Source organism: Terrapene carolina, unplaced genomic scaffold (genome assembly GCF_002925995.2).
Source record: "Terrapene carolina triunguis isolate 2854851 unplaced genomic scaffold, T_m_triunguis-2.0 Scaffold85, whole genome shotgun sequence".
NCBI classification, from domain to species: domain Eukaryota; kingdom Metazoa; phylum Chordata; order Testudines; family Emydidae; genus Terrapene; species Terrapene triunguis.
In genome coordinates, this window is record NW_020664436.1 from 8919656 (window position 1) to 8945828 (window position 26173).

The 26173-nt window shown below is 38.5% G+C and overlaps 1 protein-coding gene across 1 annotated transcript in view; it reads right to left on the minus strand.

Moving 5' to 3' along the window:
* The window catches only part of BIRC6 (baculoviral IAP repeat containing 6), a 330062-nt gene that overhangs the window by 184733 nt on the left and 119156 nt on the right, over window positions 1-26173 (minus strand). The window contains 9 exon segments of the mRNA XM_024194786.2: window positions 1570-1697; window positions 5207-5340; window positions 14946-15056; window positions 17501-17627; window positions 18679-18833; window positions 19468-19584; window positions 20685-20838; window positions 22703-22836; window positions 25722-25877. Coding sequence (XP_024050554.2) covers window positions 1570-1697; window positions 5207-5340; window positions 14946-15056; window positions 17501-17627; window positions 18679-18833; window positions 19468-19584; window positions 20685-20838; window positions 22703-22836; window positions 25722-25877 — 1216 coding nt within the window.

Here is a 26173-nt window from a genome sequence, read left to right on the forward strand (position 1 = left end):
CTTATAAAATAGGGGTGGGGGTTTCTCAAATCTTTGCATCCCAGTAAGTGGCATCATAAGACTGACATACAGTAAAATACTTGCAGTAGCAGGGAAGAATTAAGTCTTTAACAACAGAATTTAAACAATTAAATGAGGAATTCAACCTTTTACATCTTGGCAATAGCAAGTTACTACTTAATTTTCCACTCTGATCAACTGATTATATTTTTGATCTGAATAAAGTCAATATGATCTTTTGACTTTGGCTAAAAAGTCTGTGGGCTAAAAAAACAAATATATTGGAAAGGAATTAGTTACCAGTTTAAACAACAAATAATGTTATTTGGTGATGAGATCTATTCTACTATATTTAAAAATAACCATTACAGTAAGGTTTTCTTTCTAAATTTTTTCAATGGTTACTGGGGAAGATATAGGGAGTGTTTAGCATTCATTAATATATGGACTATTTGAAAACATTTTTAGAGATATGAGAATTAAGTATATATTAATTTCTATTGGCAATGCTGAAGACCTTAAAACATGCACGTTTAATAACATTTTTTGAAGGACAAGTAGCAGCAGTTGATGGCAAGGATATTATATGAAACCATGCTTCGTAAAATCCCATTCTAGCCTCCTTTACCAATCCATGTGAAAGACTTTCAGAATCTATCAGCAATCCTCTTAACCCACTCCTCATGCCACACTCCAGATTCTTTTATCCCCTTAGACTAGAATCCCCCAGCAGAGCTTCCTCTGGCTAATGAAAAATTAGGGGGTTTGTTGGCAGGCCTCCCAAATCAGCATCATTTTAGATCAGGGGTTGGCAACCTTTCAGAAGTGGTGTGCTGAGTCTTCATTTCTTCACTCTAATTTAAGGTTTCGCGTGCCAGTAATACATTTTAACGTTTTTAGAAGGTCTCTTTCTAGAAGTCTATAATATATAACTGAACTATTGTTGTATGTAAAGTAAACAAGTTTTGTAAAATGTTTAAGAAGCTTCATTTAAAATTAAATTAAAATGCAGAGCCCCCTGGACCGGTGGCCAGGACCCAGGCGGTGTGAGTGCCACTGAAAATCAGCTCGCGTGCCATAGGTTGCCTACCCCTGCTTTAGATGTTGCTCCAACAAAGAACAAGTTCCCCAATCAACTCCAGGAGGAGGCAATGTCATCCAATCATCTAACACTCAATATAGTCTTCCTATTTGCAGTCCCTCAAGCAAGGACTTGTGGAGAGTCCTGAGTCCACTGTTCCACTTGCTGCCAATGCAAATTTGTGGGCATGTACTTCAGGCATTCTAACCCCGACGGAGGTACCACATAGGTACTGCTAAGAATACCCCAAAATTAACTCATTTAAATATGGTTAGGCAGTATAGTATGTGTAGATGTGCAAAATCTTTTCAGCCATGATTCACTCACACACACACACACACACACACACAGTGTTGCAATGGGGTGAACATGAAAGTGTCACATCCTAGTTACAGAAACACTTATTTGTATTATAGACAGAGCCTACAGCTATTTCTGGAAGTAAAAAAAAATTAACTTGAGTATTAAGGATAAAACTCAATTTTTACCTCTCTGTTGAAAGTATATGTATTAACTTTAATAAAAATTCACTGAACATCTGAGGACAAGTTGAAGAAAGGTGCACTTGTAATCGAGTAAGAAATTCTTGCATAGCTTGTGTAGCTGTTGGCCCAACCTGAAAAGAGATTTCAAAAGTTGTTTATGCTACGAGGAAGCTTTTGTTTAAAGTACATTTACTGTAAAATGTTTTATGAGAAAAGCATTATGTCAACTAAACTTGCATTCCTGAATAATTTCTGTGGAATTTCCATTGGGTGGATACAAGTCTTAACTTTTCTTATTTGCATTCTACCACCAGCGATGGGTCATAACACCACAAACATTCAGTTCTTGGTTAAAAACAAATAGATTATTCCCCTCAAAACAGTTATCTTTTTTAGAACATTTCTGATCTTTAATGAGTAATTTAGCTTATCCAACATGAAACCTCTTAATCTGAACTGATTTTCACATAGAAACATATATATTAGAAGTAGTCAGCAAATAAATATGTAATATAGGCTGGTTAAAAAATATGAGAATCTTAATTTTCATATTTCCTGACTTGATACACACTTTACTACGTAATCTTAAAATAGTTCATTAACAGTTCTCCTAACCAATTTGATTTCAGTTAATAGGGTTTACTAGCATTATTTTACTGTATCTGAAAACAAAATTGTTACTAGGAAATCCCTCACATGGAATGTCAAATCACTGGTATACTTTGTAGTGTTTCATTCTACCATAATCCTCCAGAATAGTTCGGAAAAGAAAAAACATATCCATGAGTTATGCTATTAAATAAAGAAACTAACAGCATGAACAAAGGAAAGGTTACTTACCTGACCAATAACTTGAGAAGAAAGCATAAACTCTGGCAAGTCAGGTGTAAAAGTATAATCAGGAAGGCCAAAAAAAGAATAGGAAGAGCAACTAGCACACACAGACACAAAAACTAACAGTCAACATTTTTCTAAGTATATCAGAAGCAAGAAGCCTGCCAAACAATTAGTGGGGCTACTGGATGATCGAGGTGCTAAAGGAGCACTCAAAAAAGACAAGGCCATTGCAGAGAACTTAAATAAATTCTTTGCATTGGTTTTCACTGCAGAAGATGTGAAGGAGATTCCCACACCTGAGCCATTCTTTTTAGGTGACAAATCTGAGGAACTGTCCCAGAGTGAGGTGTTAACAGGCAGTTTTGGAACAAATTGATAAATTAAATAGTAAAAAGTCACCAGGACCAGATGGTATTCTCCCAAGAGTTCTGAAGGAACTAAAATATGAAACTGCAGAAATACTAACTGTGGTATGTAACCTTTTGCTTAAATCAGCCTCTGCACCAGATGACGAAGGATAGCTAATGTAACACCTGTTTCTTAAAAAGGCTCCAGAGGCAATCCTGGCAATTACAGGCTGGTAAGCCTAACTTCAGTACCAGCCAAATTGGTTGAAACTATAGTAAAGAAAGGAATTATCAGACACATCAACACGATATGTTGGAGAAGAATCAGTGCAGTTCTTGTAAAGGGAAACCATGACTCGCCAATCTGCTAGAATTCTTTGAAAAGTCAACGAACATGTGGATACGGGTGACCCAGTGGATATAGTATATAGTATACTTGGACTTCAAAAAAAGAAAAAAGAAAAAAAAAAAAAACCACCACACACCTTTGACAAGGTCCCTCACAAAAGGCTCTTAAGCAAAGAAAGCAGGCATAGGATAAGAGGGAAGGTCCATACATGGATCAGTAACTGGTTAAAACATAGGTAAAAGGGTAGGAATAAATGGTCAATTTTCACAGTGGAAAGAGGTAAATACTGAGGTCCCTCAAGGATCTGTACCAGGACCTGTGCTGTTCAATTTATTCATAAATGATCTGGAAACAGGGATAAACAGTGAGGTGGCAAAGTTTGCAGATGATACAAAATTACTCAAGATAGTTAAGTTGAAAGCTGACTGTGAAGCGTTACAAAGGGACCTCACAAAACTCTCACTGGGCAAGCAAATGGCAGATGACATTCAATGTTGATAAGTGCAAAGTAATGCACATTGGAAAACATAATTCCCAACTATACATCTAAAATGATGGGGTCTAAATTATGGAGAGAAAACAAACAATCCAGATTTCTGCTATGGGAATGTTCTTCAGTAGAGCTACAAATGTGGACTCAGCTCTAGTGGAATGTGCTATTACTCAGCGAGAAGGCTGCACCCCCATATTTTCATAGCAGGTCAAGATGCAACCCCACTTCGCCTTTATGTGAAAACTAGCTGGCTCTTCATACCATCTGTAACTGATACAAATAGCCTGTGAGAGACCTGGAATGGTTTAGTCTTGTCCAGATAGAACGCAGAGGCCCTTCAGACATCCAGTGAATGAAGGCTTGATTTTTCTCTGAAGAAATGAGGTTTTGGGTAGAAAACTTGTAGGTGAATCTCCTGATTAATGTTATGCTCCGGGAGACCTTTGGAAGGAAGTGAGGATGGGGATGTAGTATAACCTTGTCTTTATGGAAGGTGATGGATGCTGCATCAGCCCAGCTCCCCCATTCTCCTTCCTAAGATGATGGCAATTAGGAACAAAATGTTCAGGGATAGGTGGAAGAGGGAGCAGGTTGCCATTGGTTTGAAGGTTTTCCATAAGGCATTTAAAACAAGGTTGGGGGGCCAGGTGTCAAAGAGAGAACAAGTTCTAAGAAATCTAATTGCTGTAGGATAGGCAAAGACTGAAGCCTTGGATGGGTGAGTGGAAGGCTGTGATGACAGCCAGATGTACTCTAATAGGTAGTAGAGCAGGATCTTGGAAAGCAGGACTTCCAAGGCTTGAGAAGATGGGAAGGACACCAGAATTGGAAGCATTTCCATTTCTGGAGGTAAGTCTTGTGAGTAGTGGACTTTCCACTGGATAAGAAAACTGACTGAAATCTATCTGAAAAGACCAACTTCATGCCTGAGAGTGATTTAGGAGCCATGCTCTCAGATTCAGGAAGGAGGGATTAGGATGGATGATGGTCCCTGAGTTCTGAATCAATAGGTCCTTTGTGAAAGGCAATCTAAGGGGCATTAACTCCGAGACATGGATGGGGTTTGGGGTTACCACACCTGTCTCAGCCAAACAGGTGCTATGAGCATAGCTCTTGCTCCTTCTCAGCACCGCCTGAAAAGGGTCTTAAGGATTAACAGAATAGATGGAAAAGCATAAAGAAGGATATTGGGCCTTGGTGTTATCAGGCATCCCCCTGAGAATTGTGGCTTTAGCCTCCCTTGGAGCAGAACAGGCAACATTTCATGTTGTTTGAGGTAGCCAAGAAGTTTACCCTGGCATCCCCTAGGGATATATACTCATGCCTCCCTATATACCCTCATTTAGAGCACCTGGCACTGCTCTGCTCAGACAAGGGCTGGCAGACATGACTTTGCAGTCTCTGATAGAGACTCACAAGCACACATACAGCCTATGGTAGAGCACTCATCGGGACATATACTTGAACAATAATTACACAGAAAAATTATCACAATCATCTAAAACCATACAAGTGAGGATGGTGCAAGCCATGGATATAATTTTACCTAGTGTTGTAAAACCTCATTAAACTATAATTCTGAGTTACTTCTGTTTTTGTAATTAGCAGCATTACCTGTTGACTGTGTTGATTTGTTCCATGAGGATTAGTGCCTGAAAGAAATTTCACTAAAACATGAATGAGGTTGGGATCTGACACCAACAGTTGGGCAGTACTTTCCTGAGCTCCGATGGCACTGCTTGAACCAGCTAAAAACAAAAACATAAAAACAGAATTTGAACTGCAAGTACTAACAAAATTAATAAAATTTATACTTGGTACACACGATGCTTTATTCATTACTCCATTTTGAATAATGATGTATAAACTACTATAAGTTATTTACCATTCACTGAGGTTCTGAGTATACCATTTTCCCACCACCAAATCTAACAAACCCCAAACTGGATGGTTCCCTCTGAGATGCGTCCCTGGGTGGCCGCGCACAAGAGAATGAAGGGCCACCCACCTAAATTAGTGGAGCCGCACAGGTGTGGCTCCACTAATTAGGTGCCTGGACCCTGGAGAAGACACATATATAAGGTGATGTTGTGGCCTTGGGGGAAATAGGGAGTAGATGGGAGGGGACAGTGGGGTGAGAAGAGGAAGTGGGGGGAATTTGGGACATGCAGGGCTGCGGCAACCAGAGAAAGAGGCGACTTTCCCCAGCTCCAGGGCTGCGGGGAGAGACGGCCCTCCTTCCCAGCCCCAGCTGCCCAGGGGCTGCCACGGTGAGGGAGACCCCCTTCCTTCCCAGCCCCAGCTCGGAGGCTGCCACGGTGGGGGAGAGAGGGCACATCCATCGCATTAAAAAGGTAATACTACTGATATTAAAATGTGAGTTGTGTGCTTTTATTTGTAGAACAAAAAATAATTTTTTTTTTTTTTTTTTTAAATATAGCGCTTTTATCCAAAGCGCTTTACTATAGTTAGCTAATGGTACAAACAACATTTGGAAAGATCATTAAGTGGTCTACAGAGACCCTCAGCAATTTTCAAGTGGTCCGTGGAAAAAAAAAGTTTGAGAACCACTGATCTAGTCTGCTCTCCTGTATAACACAGGCCATAGAACTTCCCCAAAATAATTCCTAGAGCATAACTTTTAGAAAAACATCCAGTATTGATTTTAAAATGGTCAGTGATGAAGAATCCACCACAACCCTAGGTAAATTGTTCCAGTGGTTAATCACTCTCACCTCTAAAAATGTACACCTTATTTCAAGTCTGAATTTCTCTGGCTTCAACTTCCAGCTACTGGATGTGTTATACCTTTCTCTGCTAGACTGAAGAGCCCTTTATCCACTATTTGTTCCCCATATAGGTACCTATAGACTAATCAAGTCACCTCTTATCTTTTTCTTTGTTAAACTAAATAAATTGAGCTCTTTGAGTCCCTAACTATAAGGCATAGTTTCTCATCTTTTAACCATTCTCGTGGCTCTTCTCTGAATCCCATCCAATTTATCAACAGTCTTCTTGAACTGGGGACACCAGAACTGGACACAGTATTCTGGCAGCAGTTGCACCAGTGTCAAATACAGAGGTAAAATTACTTTTATATTCCTACTCAAGATTCCTCTGTTTATGCATCCAAAAATTGCATTAGCTCTTTTGACCAAATCATCACATTGCGAACTCATGTTCACCTAATTATCCACCATGACCCCCAAATCTTTTTCAGAGTCACTGCTTCCCAGGATAGAGTCCCTCATCTGGTAAGTATGTCCTACACTCTTTGTTCCTAGATATATATGCTTACATTTAGCTGTATTAAAATGCATAATGTTTATTTGCACCCAATTTACCAAGCAATACAGACTACTCTGAATCTGTGATTCGTCCTCTTCATCATTTACTATTCCCCACCCAATTTGTGTGTCATCTGCAAACTTATTCAGGGAGGATTTTATGTTTTCTTCCAGATCGTTGATAAAAAACGTTAAATAGCATAGGTCCAAGAACCAATCCATGTGAGACCCCACTGGAAACACACCCTCTTGATGACGATTCCCCGTTTACAATTTCATTGAGATTTATCAGTTAGCCAATTTTTAATCCATTTAATGTGTGCCATGTTAAATTTGTATCATTCTAGTTTTTTAGTCAAAATGTCATGCAGTATCCAGTCAAACGTCTTACAGAAGTCTAAGTATATTACGTCAACACTTACCTTTATCAACCAAGCTTGTAATCTCATTTTAAAAAAAGATATCAAGTTAGTTTAACAGGATAAGGGTTCCATAAACCCATGCTAATTGGCATTAATTACAGTACTCTCTTTTAATTCTTCATTAATCAAGTTCCACATCAGTCACTCCACTCCACTCAATTTCTGAATTTGCCCATAAAATATTCTTAAGATATAAGCAAGTTTTAGTTTTGTGGCGGCAATATGTTCAGAGAACTCTATTCTAACCTTTGATCTTCCTCAGCCCAGGTCTTTTCTATTGGTTATTAAATGCACTCATTAAGCTCTCAGGCAAGGACTATGTAGTCTATCTGCTCTTTAAAGCAGACTTTTGGCAACTACTATATATACTTCGAGATTTGTCAATAGGAATAAACCCCCCAAGTTTGGGGGTGAGAGAGATATTGAAATACAGGTAAAATCAGGATATATCAGATGATCCAAAATAAGGCTTAATGAATACATAGCAAACTTACTCAAGTGCCTTACATATGATTAAGAAAACTCAACTACAACAGACTTGGGAAAGTGTGGAAGCCCTACTGGAATAGATACATTTACTTACTTTCATCAAACTGTACTGGCCTGAACATCTATTTAGATAGATATAGACTTCATCCCATAGATGAGATGAGGAAAAAAATACTGAGAAAGTTTGCTCTTTGTATTTGAGAGTTTTCTTGGCATCTATTTTATCAAGAATAGCTTCTCCTTGGAAAGGATGTAGATGAGCGAAAAAGGAAAACTACTTACCAGTAATTCTGTCTCTCAGAGACTTCCTCTTCATTATACAATAGTTTCCTTACACTAACTAATAAGTCTCCACCCACCAGGAGGCAAAGTACTGTCAATCAAGATCAGTATTAAATCCTGACAACTTCTATCTCAACTGAAAAGCTTTCAAAGCAGTGAAATAAAGTTATAATGTTGGAGAGGCTTGCCATGAAAAGAAATCCCTCTAGGAAAATGGAGGGAAACAGGAGGGAAGGAGAAGAGGAAAACAAAAATATAAGAATTTTCAGTGAGTAGTTTTCCTTTGTCATAAGTTGCCTGTCCACAATCTATTACAGATTTTTCATATTAAGTAGATACAGCAAACACATACTGAAAGAGATTCTTACAGAGGTGCAAAGAGCATATGCTTCACACTGATTTGCCAATATTGTTTTGAGTCCAATTAATTAAGCCAAGACTGATGAAGAAAACTAAACTGGGGCTCAATAAAGGAAAAACAGGCTGAAGCAGCCGTCTCAACCTCAGAGGTAGGCAGCATCAGCCCCATGAAACAGTAAAGAAGGGATGTGCTGTAGTCCACATTTGACTATGCTAAAGGAAGGAAAGCCAGCCTTGCTTTGGTGGGAGACAAATCTGAAACAGCAGGATAGGTGTGCAAATTGTTGAAGAGGATCAAGCTAGGGGAAAATGGAGCCTCTGAAAACAAACATGGTTTGCCAATCTAGGGCTTACCTTGGCAGCAACCAATACTATCATTCTGAACAAGTTTATGATTTTCTCTAACCACACACACATCCAAAATATTTAATTAAATGAAAAAACACACATTGATATTCTTCATAAACATATTTATACCAAGCATAAAAAAGGCACATATTGTCCAAAATAAAGTTTAACACTGCAAACAAAAAATACTACAATCTGTCTACTAACTAGTTAGACTCATGACACTTGTATCTGCTGCAAGACATGATAGATCAACACTTTTCTTTTTAGTACATAACCTATTCTGAAGTTTCAACTAATCCAATCTGAATGGGATAAAGACACACTCAACTGATGCTCAGCTGTCTGCACAGCTTTTAAAAGTTCATCTGAATTCAGATGTTTTGTGTTGCATAATTTTATTTCTGCTACTTTTCACCATTTAATACAATGAACTGCAACAACCTCCTTCAAATGTAAATTCAGAGTAGAAACCGGTCGTATCCATTTTAAATGCTAGAAGAGGATGGAACAGCTCAGGATTATGTACCCATTACCAAATTTCAGCCTCATTCTGTTCTAGGCTCTATTTATGACCTTTATATTTAAAATCAGTCTTATTAGTTAAGTAATGGCAATGCCCCAACTTCAATTTTGTGTGTGTGGGGGGGGGGGGGGCGGAAATGGGTATTTTGTCCTCTTGTGTTTTCCTCACTTTGTTGCTAATTATATCAAGCGAGATGTCCATGGAAAGTGACAGCAGTGTCAGCCAATAACCTCTCAAGTATCTCCAAAAACCTCATTCAATTATTTTTGTAAATTCTGTCCCTCCTTAGATTAAAACATAGCACAACAATATATTCTATAAGTGTCCCCGGTGCAATGTTCAATATATTTATAGTAGTTAGATGCAAACAGACATACAATCTTCCTGAAAAATCCACTGAATGCTATCGGGAAGATGAGGTATTCACCATCCTTTTTCAATAAATGATTGGTCAGATCACATTTGACCACCCATCTCACAGTAATGTTAGTGGTGATTCTTTTGTTCTTCCTTAATTTTTTTTCTTTTTCACTTGCAACATTTAGTAGTGAAACTGCAAGTTAATTTTTTATGGAGGAGTGTATTCAGGTTACAGTGTTTAAATTGCCCCTTGTGCATTACCTGGAGGTGCAGTTAGCCAAAAAAAACCACCTGCAATTTTTTTAGTAAGTGCATCTTCACCTTTCAATATTTCTGTGACCCAAATCACTGCGTAAAAACACTGCTTTTTTGGGGGGGGGGTGGGGGGGGGGGCAGCAAGGCACCTCCCTTGTCTGGCCAGACTTAGCACTTCCCCGCTCTGGCGATGGCAGGCCTGGGGTAAATCAGCTCCTCTGGGCAGGGTTTGCCTTCCCCCTTCTGTGCTACTTTGGACATATTTTCAGGGTAGGCCTCAGGGTCGGCCTAAGGGGTGATCCTCCACCAAACAAAAAGAAACAGTCTCAAACACAAAAACAAAGGGGGGATACCTTTTCCCTGCCTCCTCACTGGGGCAGGTTGTGGTCCTGTTTGCCCTGGGGTGTCAGTCCTTCCCCTAACAGGCACTCAGGTTTGGCTGTTTCCCCTATGGAAAAGGGCACAGCCTCTCAACCCTCGAGAAGCTTATATCCCTGCTGCCACTAGCCTGGCAGCAGGTTATCTTTCCCCCTTTCTCTCACCAAAGGAGCGGTTTTTAAAGGTCTCAGGCAGCCCTTAATTGGATTCTGGTGTCCCTAATTGACCTGAGGTAACTCTTTCTCAGCTCATAGGGAAGAGGGCCTGTAACATTCTAAGGCTCAAGGCTTACAGAGGCCAAACATGTTAATTGGAGGGCAGTGCTGAACAACCACCACCTGTATATTGAAATTCCCAGCAGTGCTCTGCCTGAAAGGAGCAAAGACAATTCTGAAGTCCTTCTTGAGTTTGCTGAAGAACAGCTTCAAGTTGATCATGTCTTCATTTGCTTCCACAAGAACAGATGACAGAGCTGCATTGCTCCGTACTTTTAGCTTTTTGGGCTTTGAGATTGTGAGACCAGATGCTTGCTTCATGGCCTATATGTTTGAGAGAGACTCTTCAGAAGCAGCACTGGCTGGCGGTGGTCTGGTCGGACGGGGGGGGGGGGGGGTGGGGGGGGTTGAAGACTAAGATACAGCTCCTGAAGGAAGCGGATATAGTGCTTCTGGAAAACCTGAAACAGTGACTTAAGTTATCATTGAGGCTACATTTTGAGGCCGATAGCATAAAGTCTCACTTTTAAGATCAAATTTTATGTACTGCTCTTTTAGTTCAATAGACGGCTTTATTCAAGGAAACATTTTATCTTGGAGAATCCAAAGAAACTGTTTTTCTGCATTTTGAGATGAACAAGAATCCTTTCTATCTTGCTATTTAACAACTCCTAATATTCACATCTTGTTTTAGGAAAATTATGTGTTTTTCATTTTGTCAGTCCTCTTCATTTCCTACCACTTCCTTCATCTTTTGTCATACTCAGACAGATAAATTAATACAATGCTGTCTGGTAATCGCTAAACAGTCATTTGCAGTATTGATAAGCAACTTTCCCAGTTATTAATCAGAATGTGAATCAAACATCTAATCAATTCAATAATGAAAGTTAATGGTGCAAATATCTGTAAGGTGCATGTGCAGCCCAGAAGACACTGATCTTGCACGCAAGGTCACATGTGCACAGAGTGGGAGCCACATGGACAAATACTCAAAGAAGAAAGTTTTCCTGTTGGTTGTTTTGAGGATTCTCTCCTGTCTACCTAGAAGCACTATAAGCTGGTTTTGTTATCTTTACAGCAAAGGATCTGTACTTGCTGCCTTTCTTCTCTTCTCATGGATATACATTTCCCCTCACCCCTTTTCCCCCCCCTCTCATATAGGGTCTTGAAGGGCAAGTCTTCTGCAGTGTTCTGGACCTCCCTGCGAAACCTGGAAGAATGAGCCATGATTCCTGGCGCATCATGATAGCAGTTGCCATTGACCTTGATCCAATGTCAGCTGCATCAACTGCAGACTCTAATGCAGTTCTGACCACCAGCTTGCCTTCGCTGATAAAGGCCTGAAATTAAACCCTGTTCTGTTGGGATAATTGGTCCCTAGAAATGTTGAATAATTTAGATCATACTTAGCCAACACAGCTTGATGGCTCAATATAAAAAATTGGAGGCTAGTAGATGTAAACACCTTCCTCCCCAGCAGGTCCAGATGTTTGGCCTCCTTATCAGTGGTGACTGTTGGGTATTGCTGCCTACATCTTACTGTGGCAGCCTAAACAACCAGGGAGTTTGGAGGGAAGTGGAAAAATAAAAATTCTGCTTTCTTTGCCAGGACAAAGTCACATTTCTCAGATCTCTTGGGGGTAGGAGGTTGCACATTGCCAGTGTATGCCATTGACTCATGCCTCTTCCAGCATGGCTTCGTTCACCAGAAGTCCTGTCTGGCTGAATCCTGTGGGTTGCAGGATGTCCAAGAACTTATGCTGTGTATCCTGGACTTCATCTAAGGAGAGCTGGAGTTCTTCCGCCACCCTTCATAGCAGCTCTTGAAATTGCCTGTGGCTTAACTCTCAGTGGAATACAAACAGGGACCAAAATGCAAAGAAGAAAGTGACTTTCCACACACTAATTGAAATGCTGTGTAACAGAACACAGAATCTTTCCTCCAGTCTGTGAGAACTGATTCAAAGAAACTGACAAGCTCAGAGGTTGTTCAATAACATCTAAGAATGAAACAAAGTCCCCATTTTTGAGCAACAAGACCATTTGCACTCTCCGTCTTGCATCAGTGTCAAACCTTAGATCATTTCTCCCTCTCTAAATGCACTCAAAACTGTGCTCAGAGCCAAGGCTAATTTCCTCATTGCAATTACAAAACAAATCAAAAGGTGATCCAAAAAAAGGGATAATCTCATGTTATTTCTCAAAGTTTAAATCTTAAGATTTGACATGACAAGCTCATATAGCCCTATAAATTTCCAGAGTAAATTTCTAAAACAATAGAGTGTTTACAAAAGTGAACATAAAAAGGATTGTGTTCCCCTAACAAGGTTTGAAATTTTTTTGTCTGATGCCCTGGATGGACTTGTTTACAGGCAAGACCTGGCCTCTTGCCTTCAGACAGAAAACAGGTACTAGCTCTCCAAACTCAGATTATGAATGTTTATCATGAAAAGACACTCAAGCTCTCCATCTGAAAAGAAAGACAGTTTGTTGTGGGTAGAAGAAAAAAACTAGTAAAAAGAATTTCTTCTCTTCGTATTCCATAAAGATGAAAAATTGAGACACTAGAAGGCTGCAGGGTAATCTTTGCTATCAAGTAAGGCCTATTCTGTGGACTGCTTCTCACAAATTGCTCCAGATGGAGCACCATGAACAAAAAAATATCCCTCCATAGCCAGAGAAGTTAGGGTACACTAACATAATTTTGGTCAAAAAGCAGGGAGGAAAGAGTAAAAGCCAAAAAAAAGAAAAGAAAAAGAAAAGAACTAGAAGTGGAAGCTAGTACTGTTTCAATCTGCTCAGAGTGAAAAATAGTGTAAGAACTCCATAGCAGCTTGGTGTAGTGTATTTGGCACAGGACTGATTTGGCACCTTGGGTTATAGTCTCAAGACAGCCATTTACTCACTAGGTACCCTTGGGAAAGTTACTTGGCCTCTTGGTTTCTCCAGCTGTAAAATGGTAACAACAACATTTACCTACCTCAAAGAAAGAGAACCTGGTGTAAGACAGTATGTCAGGAGACCCTGAGGAAAGCTGAGAAAGCAATGGATGGATTGTATCAGAGAAGAAGGTAAGCAGGTGGACCTTAATATTGCCTCAAAGAGAGGAAAATGGCAGATCCTTGAACAATTACTCAACACGAGATGAAGGGATAAGAGGAAGAAGATAGCTTACATACCTCAAAGGGATGTTGTGTGGGCTCACAGGTTAATTAAAAGTTTGTAAAGAACTTTGAAAATATCAAGTGTTTTAGAAGAGATTTATTAGTGTGACATTTAGACAGGATAGCAATGGATGTCCTAGAAATGCTTAATTATAGTTTCTTAAATCAGCACTAACACTTTCAACAAGGGACTGACAACAAATTTATTGGAATTTCCTGTCGGCATTTGCTGTTAAGTGATGTCACCTGATATTCAGAATGACCTAAGGGATTAATTGTCAAAAAACGGTTACAGAAATATTTATATCTTAAAGGGTTATTTTTAGCAACTAGATTTAACTGCATGTGTGCTGGTGAAGTATAACTTTGTGAACTAACTTACATTACACTCGCCAACATCTGAATAAAACTACATTTTCGTTCAAACCCTACTTCATTGTAAAAAATTTAAAAGAGCATACAAGGGTGTCTATTCTCAGGAAAAAAAAGGTAAGTCAGAAATGTTAACCAAAAAAACCAGTAAGCAGTTAACAAAAACAAAGGATTTACAGCAAAGGTTAAAGATTGATAGAAATGTAAGAACAATTAAACTTCTTTAAAGTGCTTGTCATGCCACTGTAGTGAGGTATTATAGATATATACTATGTTGGGGAAAAACATCTAGCTAAGTTACCTTGTATGTTTTCTTTTCTCTTTTTTTCCTATTTTTTATTGACAGCCCAAAGGAGTGAAAGTCAAGCTGACTTTTCCCTTCCATCACCAGTTATAAAAATGTTGCCATCATTAAGAACCTACTGTTTACAGGGGGAGTGAACAGTATAAATGATTTAGTATGCTGTTCTGATGATGTACAAGGAGGAACAGAATTCAGCTCCCTCTCTTTGTGATAATACTGCATAGTTAACAGGAATAAAAAATGCAGCAAAAACTTGTGTCACTGAAGATAGCAGGTAAGACTGAAAGGAGCAGATATGCTCAGTAAGAATATCCTATTTTAAACAGAGGTTTGTTAGATGAATTACTCTTGAAATCGTCTAGTTTTTCCACACATGACATCACCCATAGTATGGATTTATAGTAAGTCACTACAAAACCTGGGTAAGATTCAGACACCATGCAGGTGAATGGCACCAAAATTCACTACCTAACCCCTGAAAAGAAAAAAAAAAACTGCATTTATTAAGAACCTTTTTATTTTACTTTATTTCATTAGTAATTTAGTTTTCAAGCATCATAACAAAAACAATGCTCAGAGAAAACTTACAATTAAGCTGCATGTTCGTCATAAGAGTTAGGCTATGAAGCACAAGGCACCATGTCCGGAGTAAGGTATTAGGATACCAGGCCAGGACTGTCAGAAAGCTAGTTACTGATGCTGTAAAGAAGAACACACTTTATTTTTTCAAAATACTGAGCCCTTAACAAAAGGTAATAATCAGGAATTTATATTAGGACTGAAAGTTCATTACATTTCTTTTGTTGCTAATCCTGTGCATTTAAAAGAGACTGTACATGAATTAACACAAGTAGAATTTTTCACAATGTCAATGTAAAATCCTGCCATCTTATAAACAAAGGCAGCATATGGAAAAAATATGAATTTTTTGTTTTCAAGGAATACATTATAGCATTCTATGGCTAACAGATTAAAGTATGCAACTTCATTAATGTAGGCTTTAATGTTTTGAACTTTGCTGAAGAATACTGTAGTTTTTTTAAATAAAGGCTAACCACAATTATCTACAGGAGAAAATTTGAGGTATGCCTTCATACCAGGCTGCCACTAAGATAGATCCCCAAAGTCTCCCAAATTACAGAATGGAATAAATGAGACAGTGACTGATTTGTTTCAGTGCTTCATGTGCTAGCAAGGTTAAGACTTTTCTACGACCAGGCCGTTTTTCCTGTGTGGATCAAAATCCACTCCTCAGGGTACGCTGTGGGGTTGTCATTTCAGCAGCAAAATCCCCAATAACATGTTCACTGGAGATTTCAGGGCACGTGACAGGATTCACTAGTGAAACCTGGCAGGAAGCAGTACAGGCTGGATGAAGTATGCTTTGCTTATTTCTAGGGCTGTCGATTAATCGCAGTTACCTCACATGATTAACTCAAAAAAATTAATCGTGATTAATCGCAGTTAAACAATAGAAATGTATTAAACATTTTTGGACGTTTTTCTACATTTTCAAATATATTGATTTCAGTTACAACACAGAATACAAACTGTACAGTGCTCACTTTATATTATTATTTTTGATTACAAATATTTTCACTGTAAAAATGAAAAACAAAAGAAATAGTATTTTTAGTTCACCTCAGACAAGTACTGTAGAGCAATCTCTATCATGAAAGTGCAACTTACAAATGTAGAGTTTGTTAAAATAACTGCATTCAAAAACAAAAAAAAATGTAAAACTTTAGAGCCTACAAGTCCAGTCAGTACTACTTCTTGTTCAGCCAATTGCTAAGAGAAACCAAGTTTGTTTACATTTTCGGGAGATAATGCTGCCCACTTCTTAATTACAATGTCACCTGAAAGTGAGAACAGGCGTTTGCATGGCACTGTTGTAGCTGGAGTTGCAAGATATTTATGTGCCAGATGTGCTAAAGATTCATATGTCCCCTCATGCTTCAACTACCATTCCAGAGGACATGCTTCCACGCGGAATACGCTCGTTAAAAAAAATAATGTGTTAATTAAATTTGTGACTGAACTACTTGAGGGAGAACTGTATGTCTGCTACTGTTTTACCCGCATTCTGCCATATATTTCATATTATAGCAGTCTCAGATGATGATCCAGCACGTTTGTTTTAAGAACACTTTCACAAAACACAAAGGTACCAATGTGAGATTTCTAAAGATAGCTACAGCGCTCGACCCAAAATTTAAGAATCTGAAGTGCCATCCAAAATCTGAGAGGGACGAGGTGTGGAGCGTGCTTTCAGAAGTCTTAAAAGAGCAACACTCTGATGCAGAAACTCCAGAACCCAAACCACCAAAAGAGAAAATCAACCTTCTGCTGATCGCATCTGACTCAGATAATGAAAATAAACATGCGTCGGTCCGCACTGCTTTGGATCGTTATTGAACAGAACCCATCATCAGCATGGACGCATGTTTTTTACAGTGCAAATACTTGTAATAAAAATAAATATAAAGTGAGCACTGTACACTTTGTATTCTGTGTAGTAATTGAAATCAATATATTTGAAAATGTAGAAAACATCCAAAAATATTTAAATGGTATTTTTATTAACAGCACGATTAATCGTGATTAATTTTTTTAAATCGCTTGACAGCCCTATTTATTTCTTGAAACAGCAGAAAAAAGTTCCCATCTCCACCTTCTTTGGACTAACCAGTTCAAAGAGCTTATTTTCTTCCAGCCTGTAATGGGAGTGGGTGGGGCAGAGGAAGGTGCCACAGAAGCATTTACTAGAGAAGGATATCAGATATATCTCCTGCTTCTGGCAGGCAGAGCATTCCAAATAAAGTCCTCGCAGAACAAGTAGTAGTGATAGAACAGCAACATATTAACCACTGAAATTTAATAATACTAATTCTGAGCAGTATCTTGTGATGGTTTCTTCCGCCCTTCCAGAAAGACCAAACTGGTAGAATGCTCTCAGATAAATTTTTTGAATGCTATTCATAGGTTATGTTAAGGAAAACAAAGTCAGAGGATTCTCTGGAAAGAAATGTAGAGAGTTTTACCATTGACTTCAATGGGAGCGTTAAGCCAACGCTAGCCACTTGTGTAAACAGCTAGAGTATGATTTTCACATCTATTATCCCATTCTAGAATATTTTTACCTTGGTTCAAAGAAATTACAGGTATCCGATTAGCATTATAAAGGAAAACGTCAGCGCCATTATCTTTACTCCCAGAGGAGCTGGAATTCAGGCTTAATGTGAGCCATAACTGTAGAAGCGATTCAAGCTGAAAATAATTAAAATAATATATAAATAGCTGATATAAAGTAACAAATCAGCAAAACCAGAAATGTACTTCTACACCTTGAAGTGTGAAAAACAAACTATTTTGATTTTTAAAATGTCAATTATCTTATTTACATTCTCTGCTATCACTGTTCTGGTGACAAGCATAACCAAGCACAATCCTCTTCAGAAGAGCTTTGAAACTTCAAACAGATGTACAGCAATTTCAAGTAAAATTAAACTTCACTTAACATAGTATACGAATACTTTTACTATAGTCTGGCAATGGCTTTTTATTTCTACATTTTAAACACAGTTAAGAATTATCTGTGCTCCAGGTTTCTCTTAGAAAAGAATGGTTTACATATTGCCTGAAAATCTCAGTATTTAAGATATCTCAGCAGAAGTTCAGCATATAACTTCTGGAATGCCTCATGTGCAAAGCCAGTGACTTTCATTACTCACGAGCAATGATGGGACTATATTATTCAAAATCTGCTAGTGCAATAGACTTTCGATTAAATATTTAAACTGATGTGGGGAGGCACACAAATGTGCTCAGTAACTACAAGTGTGCATACAAACTGAAAGGTAGGCCCCCAACTATCCATGTTCATACTGTTCAATTTGCATGTGTGCGCGCACATGCAAGGGCAAAACATGTAAATGGGCCTCTACTTTTCCACAGTGTGGCCCTTACATAATCAGGACCATTAAATGTTAAGTAATTTTAACTTTTAGTGACATTCATTACTAGTTGAGGTACCCAATGTCCTTCAGTGAAAGTTCCAATACTGTTTTTAATTACAGAAGTGTTAAAAAAAATAAAAAAAGTTATGTTCTGTAGACAAGTGTTTAGGATACCTAGTAATTTATTTTATCTCTATTTACACATGAGAACTTAAAAAGTCATCTACTTAACTAAACAGGTCTTTTCCCATTCTATTTCCAATAGTTAAAAACTATGAATATGGGTAAATGTAACACTCTTCTCTCAATATTAGCATTAAGTACTGTATTAGCCAAAGTTCTGAAAGTTCATAATTCCATACCTGAACATGATGGACTTGTAGCATGGAAAAGAGTTTGTTGAAGCACACACTCAGCATAGGTATGGAGGACAACTGTATGATCAGCTGGTTGGTCTGGTTAGCAGCATGTAATCCTCTTAGCAATGAATCATCTGTTCCACTAGGAGACTGAGTTACTAAAAAATTAAATCGAGTTTTTTCATAAATTCTTGTATTTACTTATCCAGTACTGATTTTTTTCATGTTATATTCAGATCTTTGATACAGTGTTTAAGTCACCATACTACTGGTTACAGAAACCTGAAAGGGTGTGCCTGAGTGACAGGTATAAAGCGCTTTACATTCACTATTTGGGGTATGACCCCACTGAAATGGACTTTCAAAGCTGTTGGCCAGCAGAAGCTCTATGGTTCTGCTGTGCACTACAGTCAGACTATTGGGAATTCCCTTTTAAGCATTTCACGCAGTCTCATTCCAAGTGGGAGTATGCCCCTTTGTTCAATCAATCACAGCCAACAATCAAGCTCTTGAAAACAAATTTAAGGACTTCACTAAACATGTCTTTATTCAACTAGAGTCTCCAAATGAAACCCATTCCTCTTCTTTATAGCGTTTCCCTTACAGCAGTAAAAAATAATGGTATATATTTCACAACTTTGTAAAATGACTCATACACTTATTTTTTAGTATCACCACTTGAATTTACAAATTATTTGAGAGAATCTTGAAGTTAACCTTAACAAGCAAACAAGTTTTAAGTGAAATTCATGGTCAGTAAGTGAAGAGAAAGATTTAGCAATGTATAGTTACATGTAGGTGACGTGTTTGTTAATGCTTGCAAAATGGAATCAGCCTCTAGAGTAGACATCATTTTCAGCATCAGCTCTGCTTGCTGTTCCAGTCCAACTTCTAGACGGGCATCCAAAGCTATAGAAAGCAGCATACAAGGTAACATTTGAGTATCAAATAAACATGTGGATTATAATGTATTTAAATATCGAACAAAAAGACACTGCTTGATCTACTGAGAGATCAACACAGCTACATATCCAACATCAGCAACTGCCAAAACATAATTCTCATTTTTGATTATAATTGGTGAATAGGGTTCACTGCTCTTTATGATGGCAGCGAGTGTTAGAAATGTATACTCAGAACAGCAATATCAAAAATTTTGTAGTAATCTGTAAATATATGCTCTCAGGTAGTGAATAACAACAGAACACTAAAGTGCAATATAGTATAGTTTCTCTCTCTCTCAAAAAAAAAAGTATACTTCACTTCTCACTTGGCTGCCCCTTCCACAATTACTCATGTACTGAGCGTGTGCAAGCGCCATTTTTTAGTGGGTCAGAATTCTGGAATGAGAACCAGTTTCCAAAATAACACGTGAGAGGTACTTCTTACAGAAGGCTCTTTTCCCTGCAACACTGTCCACTTCCTATCTCTGGTTCAGTAAAGCAGCTTTGAAAAAATTATGCATTTTTTTTTTTTAAATGTAGAAGGCTGGGAAAAAAAAAAAAAAAAAACCAACAACAACAACTTCAGAACAGCTAGAGCATTTTTGTTCAAACCGCCAAGACAAATGCATCATTCTTTTGAGTAGAGACTAACCATGGAAAATGTCAACACAGTAGGTGAAAGTTTTAGAAAGTCAAAAGTGACTGAAAATGAATTAGAAATTGGAAGTTTTTATGTTCTTAATTACAGCATGCACTTTCTTTTTCTAATACACGAATTCCATCTATAATGTAAAATCTGTATAATCTTTTCTAGTTTACTACATGAACCTCTGGTTTGCCAGTAAAAGAAACTTTATTTATACTCCTGTGAATCTTGAAATTCTGGTGTACGAACTCTCAAACTATGTATCTCAATGTTAAATCACTTAATGATTTCACAAGCAGAAGGCACATGCCCACTTCAGCATTCCAGTAGCCATTAATTACTATTCAGCAAAGCAAATACTTTAGAAAAATATCTAAAGATTCCACAATAGAATTGAAATAAACCTACTGCTTGCTTACCTTGAGAGACTGACACACTCACAGTCTGTGATCCATTCTTCTCTGTGGGTACTTGCGGTTTTGCAACAGGAATTCCAACACCTCCGATATAAGGGTTGTAGTTGTAAGTGCCATAGTCAGCACCCCAGTAATCATACCATGTGCTGCTTATAGGCTTTACCAAATGAGAGAATAAAATGTAAATTATTCATCTTTCAACTGTACAAATGGAAACCATCTGAGATTCTCTCAAATATATTTCTGATACTGGATCAGTACAGAGGAAGTGTAAATAATATATTTTATCCAGCATAAACTGGACAGCTACATTAAGATTCAAGCAAAAGTTTTCAAAAATTCGTAATCCAATGAGAGCTACTGGGTGCTTAACTTGTTTGACGATCAGGCCACTTATTTCAGTGCCTAAACAAAGATTCAAAAACCTAGCTTTAGGCACCTATCTTTCAGAACCTTGGCATCAACTTTTACTTTTAAGTAATAAATTCCATCTTGCACATATCTATTATACTATGCCTTCATTGTCAAATTTACAGTAGACTCAAGTAGATTGCACAAGAGACTCTGAAATATGATTTCTTAAAAAAATACAGTGCAACACATCAACATTAATTTGTACAACAGTATTGCCTCAAGGCTTCAGTGTAAAAGGCACTGTACAAAATAGACAAAAACCACCTCTACCCCCAAAGAGCTTCCTATCTAATTGAAGACCATTAGCAATAGTGTGTAGAATAAGCAAAAGGAAGGAGGATTAGGAAATAAAATAAAAGCATGTATTAACGTAGCGGAGGGGTGTGTGGGTGTGGTGTTTTTTTTTTTTTTTTAAATCAGAAACAGATAAATATCAGAAGTCCCTATTGATCATCTACCCAGGTTTCCAGCTGGCAATTTATTGTAGTTGCATAGTAGAAGTGGGTCTTGAGAATGGATATGAACAGAGTAATGGTTTTGTGGACTAGTTCAGGGAAAGCATCCTACTCAGGCAGTCTGGAAGAAAGTGTGATGGTGCCTGTGGAAGCAGCACAGAAATAGGTGATAGAGGTTGGCATTGTTAGCAGAAGAAAGGGCGGGGGGGCAACAATTACATGAAAGAGCAGGTAAGTTAGGGCCTAGGTGGCATCGAGCAATCAGGAGAACTAGTGGAGGGACATACAAGGGAACGGGTGGGAGACTGTAATATGGGCTAAGTGATTTCCAGGAAGATGATTTAGGTGAAGAATTCAAATGAACTTGAAGGGCTGAGGTGAGCGCTGGAAAGACCAGAAAGCAGAAGTTGAGCCACAAGATGAGAGCCTGGATGAAAGTTTCAGTGGTATGGACTGAGAGGAAAGTGAGCTTGGAAATGTTATGGAAGAAAAAGCAGCAATATGTAACTGTTTATTACAACTATATTTAAAATACACTGATTTTATACTCTAGGTAAAAAAAAAAAAAAAAAAAACTTTTAGTGCATCAAGTGTAAATGTGTTTAGCTTCCCACACTGTTATTCTGAAATAAGGTGTAGTGTTTAACACTTTTCCCCCTTTAGCAGCCAAATAGATTGACACAGCAACTGGTTCATTTAATACTCTAAGTAGGCAAGTGAGGAATTCTAAGTAGTGCTAATGCATTTTACAATAGTGTGATTACATCAAATATATAGCCTAACTTTTCATGCCAATGAGGGATAAGGTTACAAATGAATTGCAAGAAACAATCAGGAGTAAGTTTTGTTTTTTAATACTACAATCTAGAATGTGTGGGGAGATTAATTACTATCCTTCTATTGTCTTTACGACTTGTTGCAACATAGATAATCGTGGAATATTTTGCTTTTATAACCTTAAACTATGACTATACTCAGTGTTTACACTCCTGCCTGTCAAAGCATGTCTCTTAACTTCAAAATATTGTTCTTTATAGTATACAGCTAAAGCAGGTCTAATGACATGAAATATCACTAGACAAACACCAGAAAGGTAAGAGATGATATTGTTTCACAGGTAGAAGTTATTATGAAAACTCACGTGGGCCATACCTTGAAGACTTTGGCTGCTAGGGGATCTTTCTCCAAATCAATATCTAAAGGATCAATATCAACTTCCATCAGGTCTTGTAGTAATTCTAGGTCAATGTCCTTATCTTTTTCCAAAGATGATAGAGGTGGAGCACCTTTGGATGATTAAAACTGCTTTAATATTGTCAAGTAACAGAGCACAAACTGTAAAACTGGGCTAAAACATGCTTACTGGCCAATTATAGGGCTGTGTATATTTAAAATATTTTGCAATAGCAAAGACTGTTGAATGAGATAACAGTTTGCTTTGTTTTCAACACTGTAATTACTAACAATTCATCTTTTTTGAAAACCCTATAAATCAAACAGCAATTCTACCCATGTGAGTGCTTCACGTGAATTCAGTATCTCATTACCCCAAAACAAAAAAAACAAAAAAACCCCACCACTTTACCAACCTTTTAGTTGAAAAACACAAAATACTACCATTAGGATAGAGTAATTTTTTCACCCAGAAGTTTTTTTTTAAAGTTCAAAATTCAATAATTATTGGGAAGATAGATACGTGGAGCAAGACATAGTAAGCACAGAACGTTAACCTGCAACAAATATTTCTAAAACACCTGAATGTAGAATTCATTTCCAGGGCTGGCTCCAGGGTTTTTGCCGCCCCAAGCAGCAAAAAAAAAAAAAAAAAAAGCCGCGATCGTCGCCGCTTCAGTCTTCGGCAGCAATTCGGCAGCTGGTCCTTTGCTCTGAGAGGGAGTGAGGGACCCGCTGTCGAATTGCCGCCGAAGAGCCAGACGTGACGCCCCTCTCCGTTGGCCTCCCCAAGCACCTGCTTGCTGGGCTGGTGCCTGGAGCAGGCCCTGTTCATTTCTATTCCAGACATAGGTAATTCCCACAGTCATGAGCCAAATTACAAAGGAAAAACATTGTTGCAAACACTCTTTTTGCTTGTTTATGATGTGCCAAGAAGACCACAAAATAAATTAATTTCATATACACTAAAGGCTGCATCTCTCTTTTTAAAATAAAAATAAAAATTCGAGTTCTGGTACAATCTGGAAGACTTATTAATCACCAGTGTGTGTCTGTGAGGGGTGGAGGGAGATATTGTCATAATGCACTGTTGAACAACTGACATTTCATATTTGAGAAACAAAAAGGTGTCAGAAAGAACCTTCCAAGTCTTCCTGCATCCTAAATGCCAAAAAGTGGCACTAACCCTTTTTTTTTTTCCCCTCCTCTCTGCCATTCACCTTTCAAACCACCTCAATTCAGCTGGAGGCCCAAAATCTAGGTTTGGATAAATTATGTGCAATAAAAAATTAGTTTCACAATACCTATTTAATTTGTTCTTATTAGTGCAACATTCTGAAATTTTAGTTGAATAGAGAAATACGTAGTTGAAGTTCTCTTCATAAAAGATTTTTCACTGCAGTATTTTTAGAAGAGTAATACAGTATTGATTTTACACAGGAGTATTAATTCTCTAAAGAGAAATTAAACCTTTTCAAGAAGAGGTGCATGAAGCGGCTTGAAAGTCAGGCTTAGCCAAATTTTTAGCTCATCTTATATAAAGGCCATTATGTGCTTTGGGCAGTGCTATATTTTACTCCAAGGGATATTATTGGTCTCCGCGTTTCATGGAAACCTTTAGATTTGCTGTGTTCCTATTGTTTCCAAGAGTCTAGAAAGAGTAAAATGTGATACCAAACTGAAGTAATGTTCTACCTCAACATCTGTACAGTCAGAGTGTAGAGCTGCCAGAGGAAGCAGCTTCTAGAACAGGGGTGGGCAAACTGTTTGGCCTGAGGGCCACATTGGGGAATAAAAATTGTATGGTGGGCCATGAATGCTCACAAAATTGGGGTTGGGGTGCGGAAAGGGGTGCAGGTTCCAGCTGGGGGGTGCAGGCTCTGGGGTGGAGCTGGGGATGAGGAGTTTGGGGTGTAGGAGGGTGCTCTGGGCTGGGACCGAGGAGTTTGGAGGGGGATCAGGGCTGGGACAGGGGTGCGGAAAGGGGTGAAGATTCTGGCTGGGGTGCGGGCTCTGGGGTGGAGCTGGGGATGAGAGGTTTGGGGTGCAGGAGGGTGCTCTGTGCTGGGATTGAGGGGTTTGGAGAGCAGGAATGGGATCAGGGCTGGGGCAGGTGGTTGGGGCGTGGGGAGAGGCTCAGGGGTGCAGGCTCTGAGTGGCGCTTAACTCAAGCGGCTCAGAAGCAGTGGCATGTCCCTTCTCCAGTTCCTAGGTGTGGAGCAGCCCACGACCCTCAGAGCGGGCCATGCTGCGGCTTCCTGGAGCCGCGTGGTGCGGGCCGGCTTAAAATGGCTCGTGGGCCGGATCTGACCCGTGGGCCATAGTTTGCCCACCCCTGTTCTAGAAGCTGGTTAGACTGCTGTTTTGTTCTATTGCTCTCTAAGTTCCTAGTGTATTTAGTAAGAATTAACCATTTTGTTAATGAATTCCTCGCAGGAACAGATTATTCTTCAAAATACGTTTACAGGCCTACTTACAATTAAACAGACAGCCAATAAAGAGCGTAGACATTTAGCATGTTGAATTTCTAGTTTATCAGCTCACTATCAATGAACCACACTCCTGAATCCACATACATAATGTTTCTTCACGGAGTTCACTTGAAAAGCAGTCGTGAAAGTTGAATGTGAGCCGTCAGTGTGTCAACAATTGCAGTTGAAAATACTGAGTGGCCAAGTTGAAATATTATGCTTAAGAATTAGTAAGCGCTAAAGCTTACGGATAGCTCTTGCTAACTTCAACCTATGGGACCCTGATATATGACAACTCAAAACTTAAACGAATGCCTTGCTAAAATTCACACAAAAGTACTTATCTAAACTACTAAATTACCGTGCATTACACAGTGGAAGGTTTGAGAGTGTTCAGGATTAAGCAAGCTTCAGAATTCATAATGACTCAAGTACATCAAGCATTTAAAAATGTTAACTGACTAAACAGAATTTAACATTCTATTTCCTAAACATCATTTCAATATAAAAAGTATCTGAATGTTCACCTGTGATGTCATGTGTCAATGGCTCATCTATCGTTTCCACTAACTGAACTGTAGACTGCTGAAGAGAGTCATCAGAGTCTACAGCAGAAGCTCCTGCATCTTCTCCCATGGCTCCTTCCTCCATAGCTTCAGCTGCTATTGTTGCCAATAGTTCTCCTATATATTACAGTAAGCAGACAACTCCTTTAGCAGTTCAGCTTGTACTCTGGCTGCAATACTAATTAACATCTGAGCATACTCGTCCAAATTTTCAAAACTGAATTGCAATTTTGGGTGCTTAATTTGAAATACCCCCTCCTCCATCTGAAAATCATGCCTCAAGGATATGCCCAATATCTTCTGAAAGTGAGAGCCCTGTCAAAAGTTTCAAATTGGGTATGCAAAATCACTAGTGATTTTTGAACATGAAGGCCACAATGCTTAATATCATAGTATCTAAATTAAATGTTTCA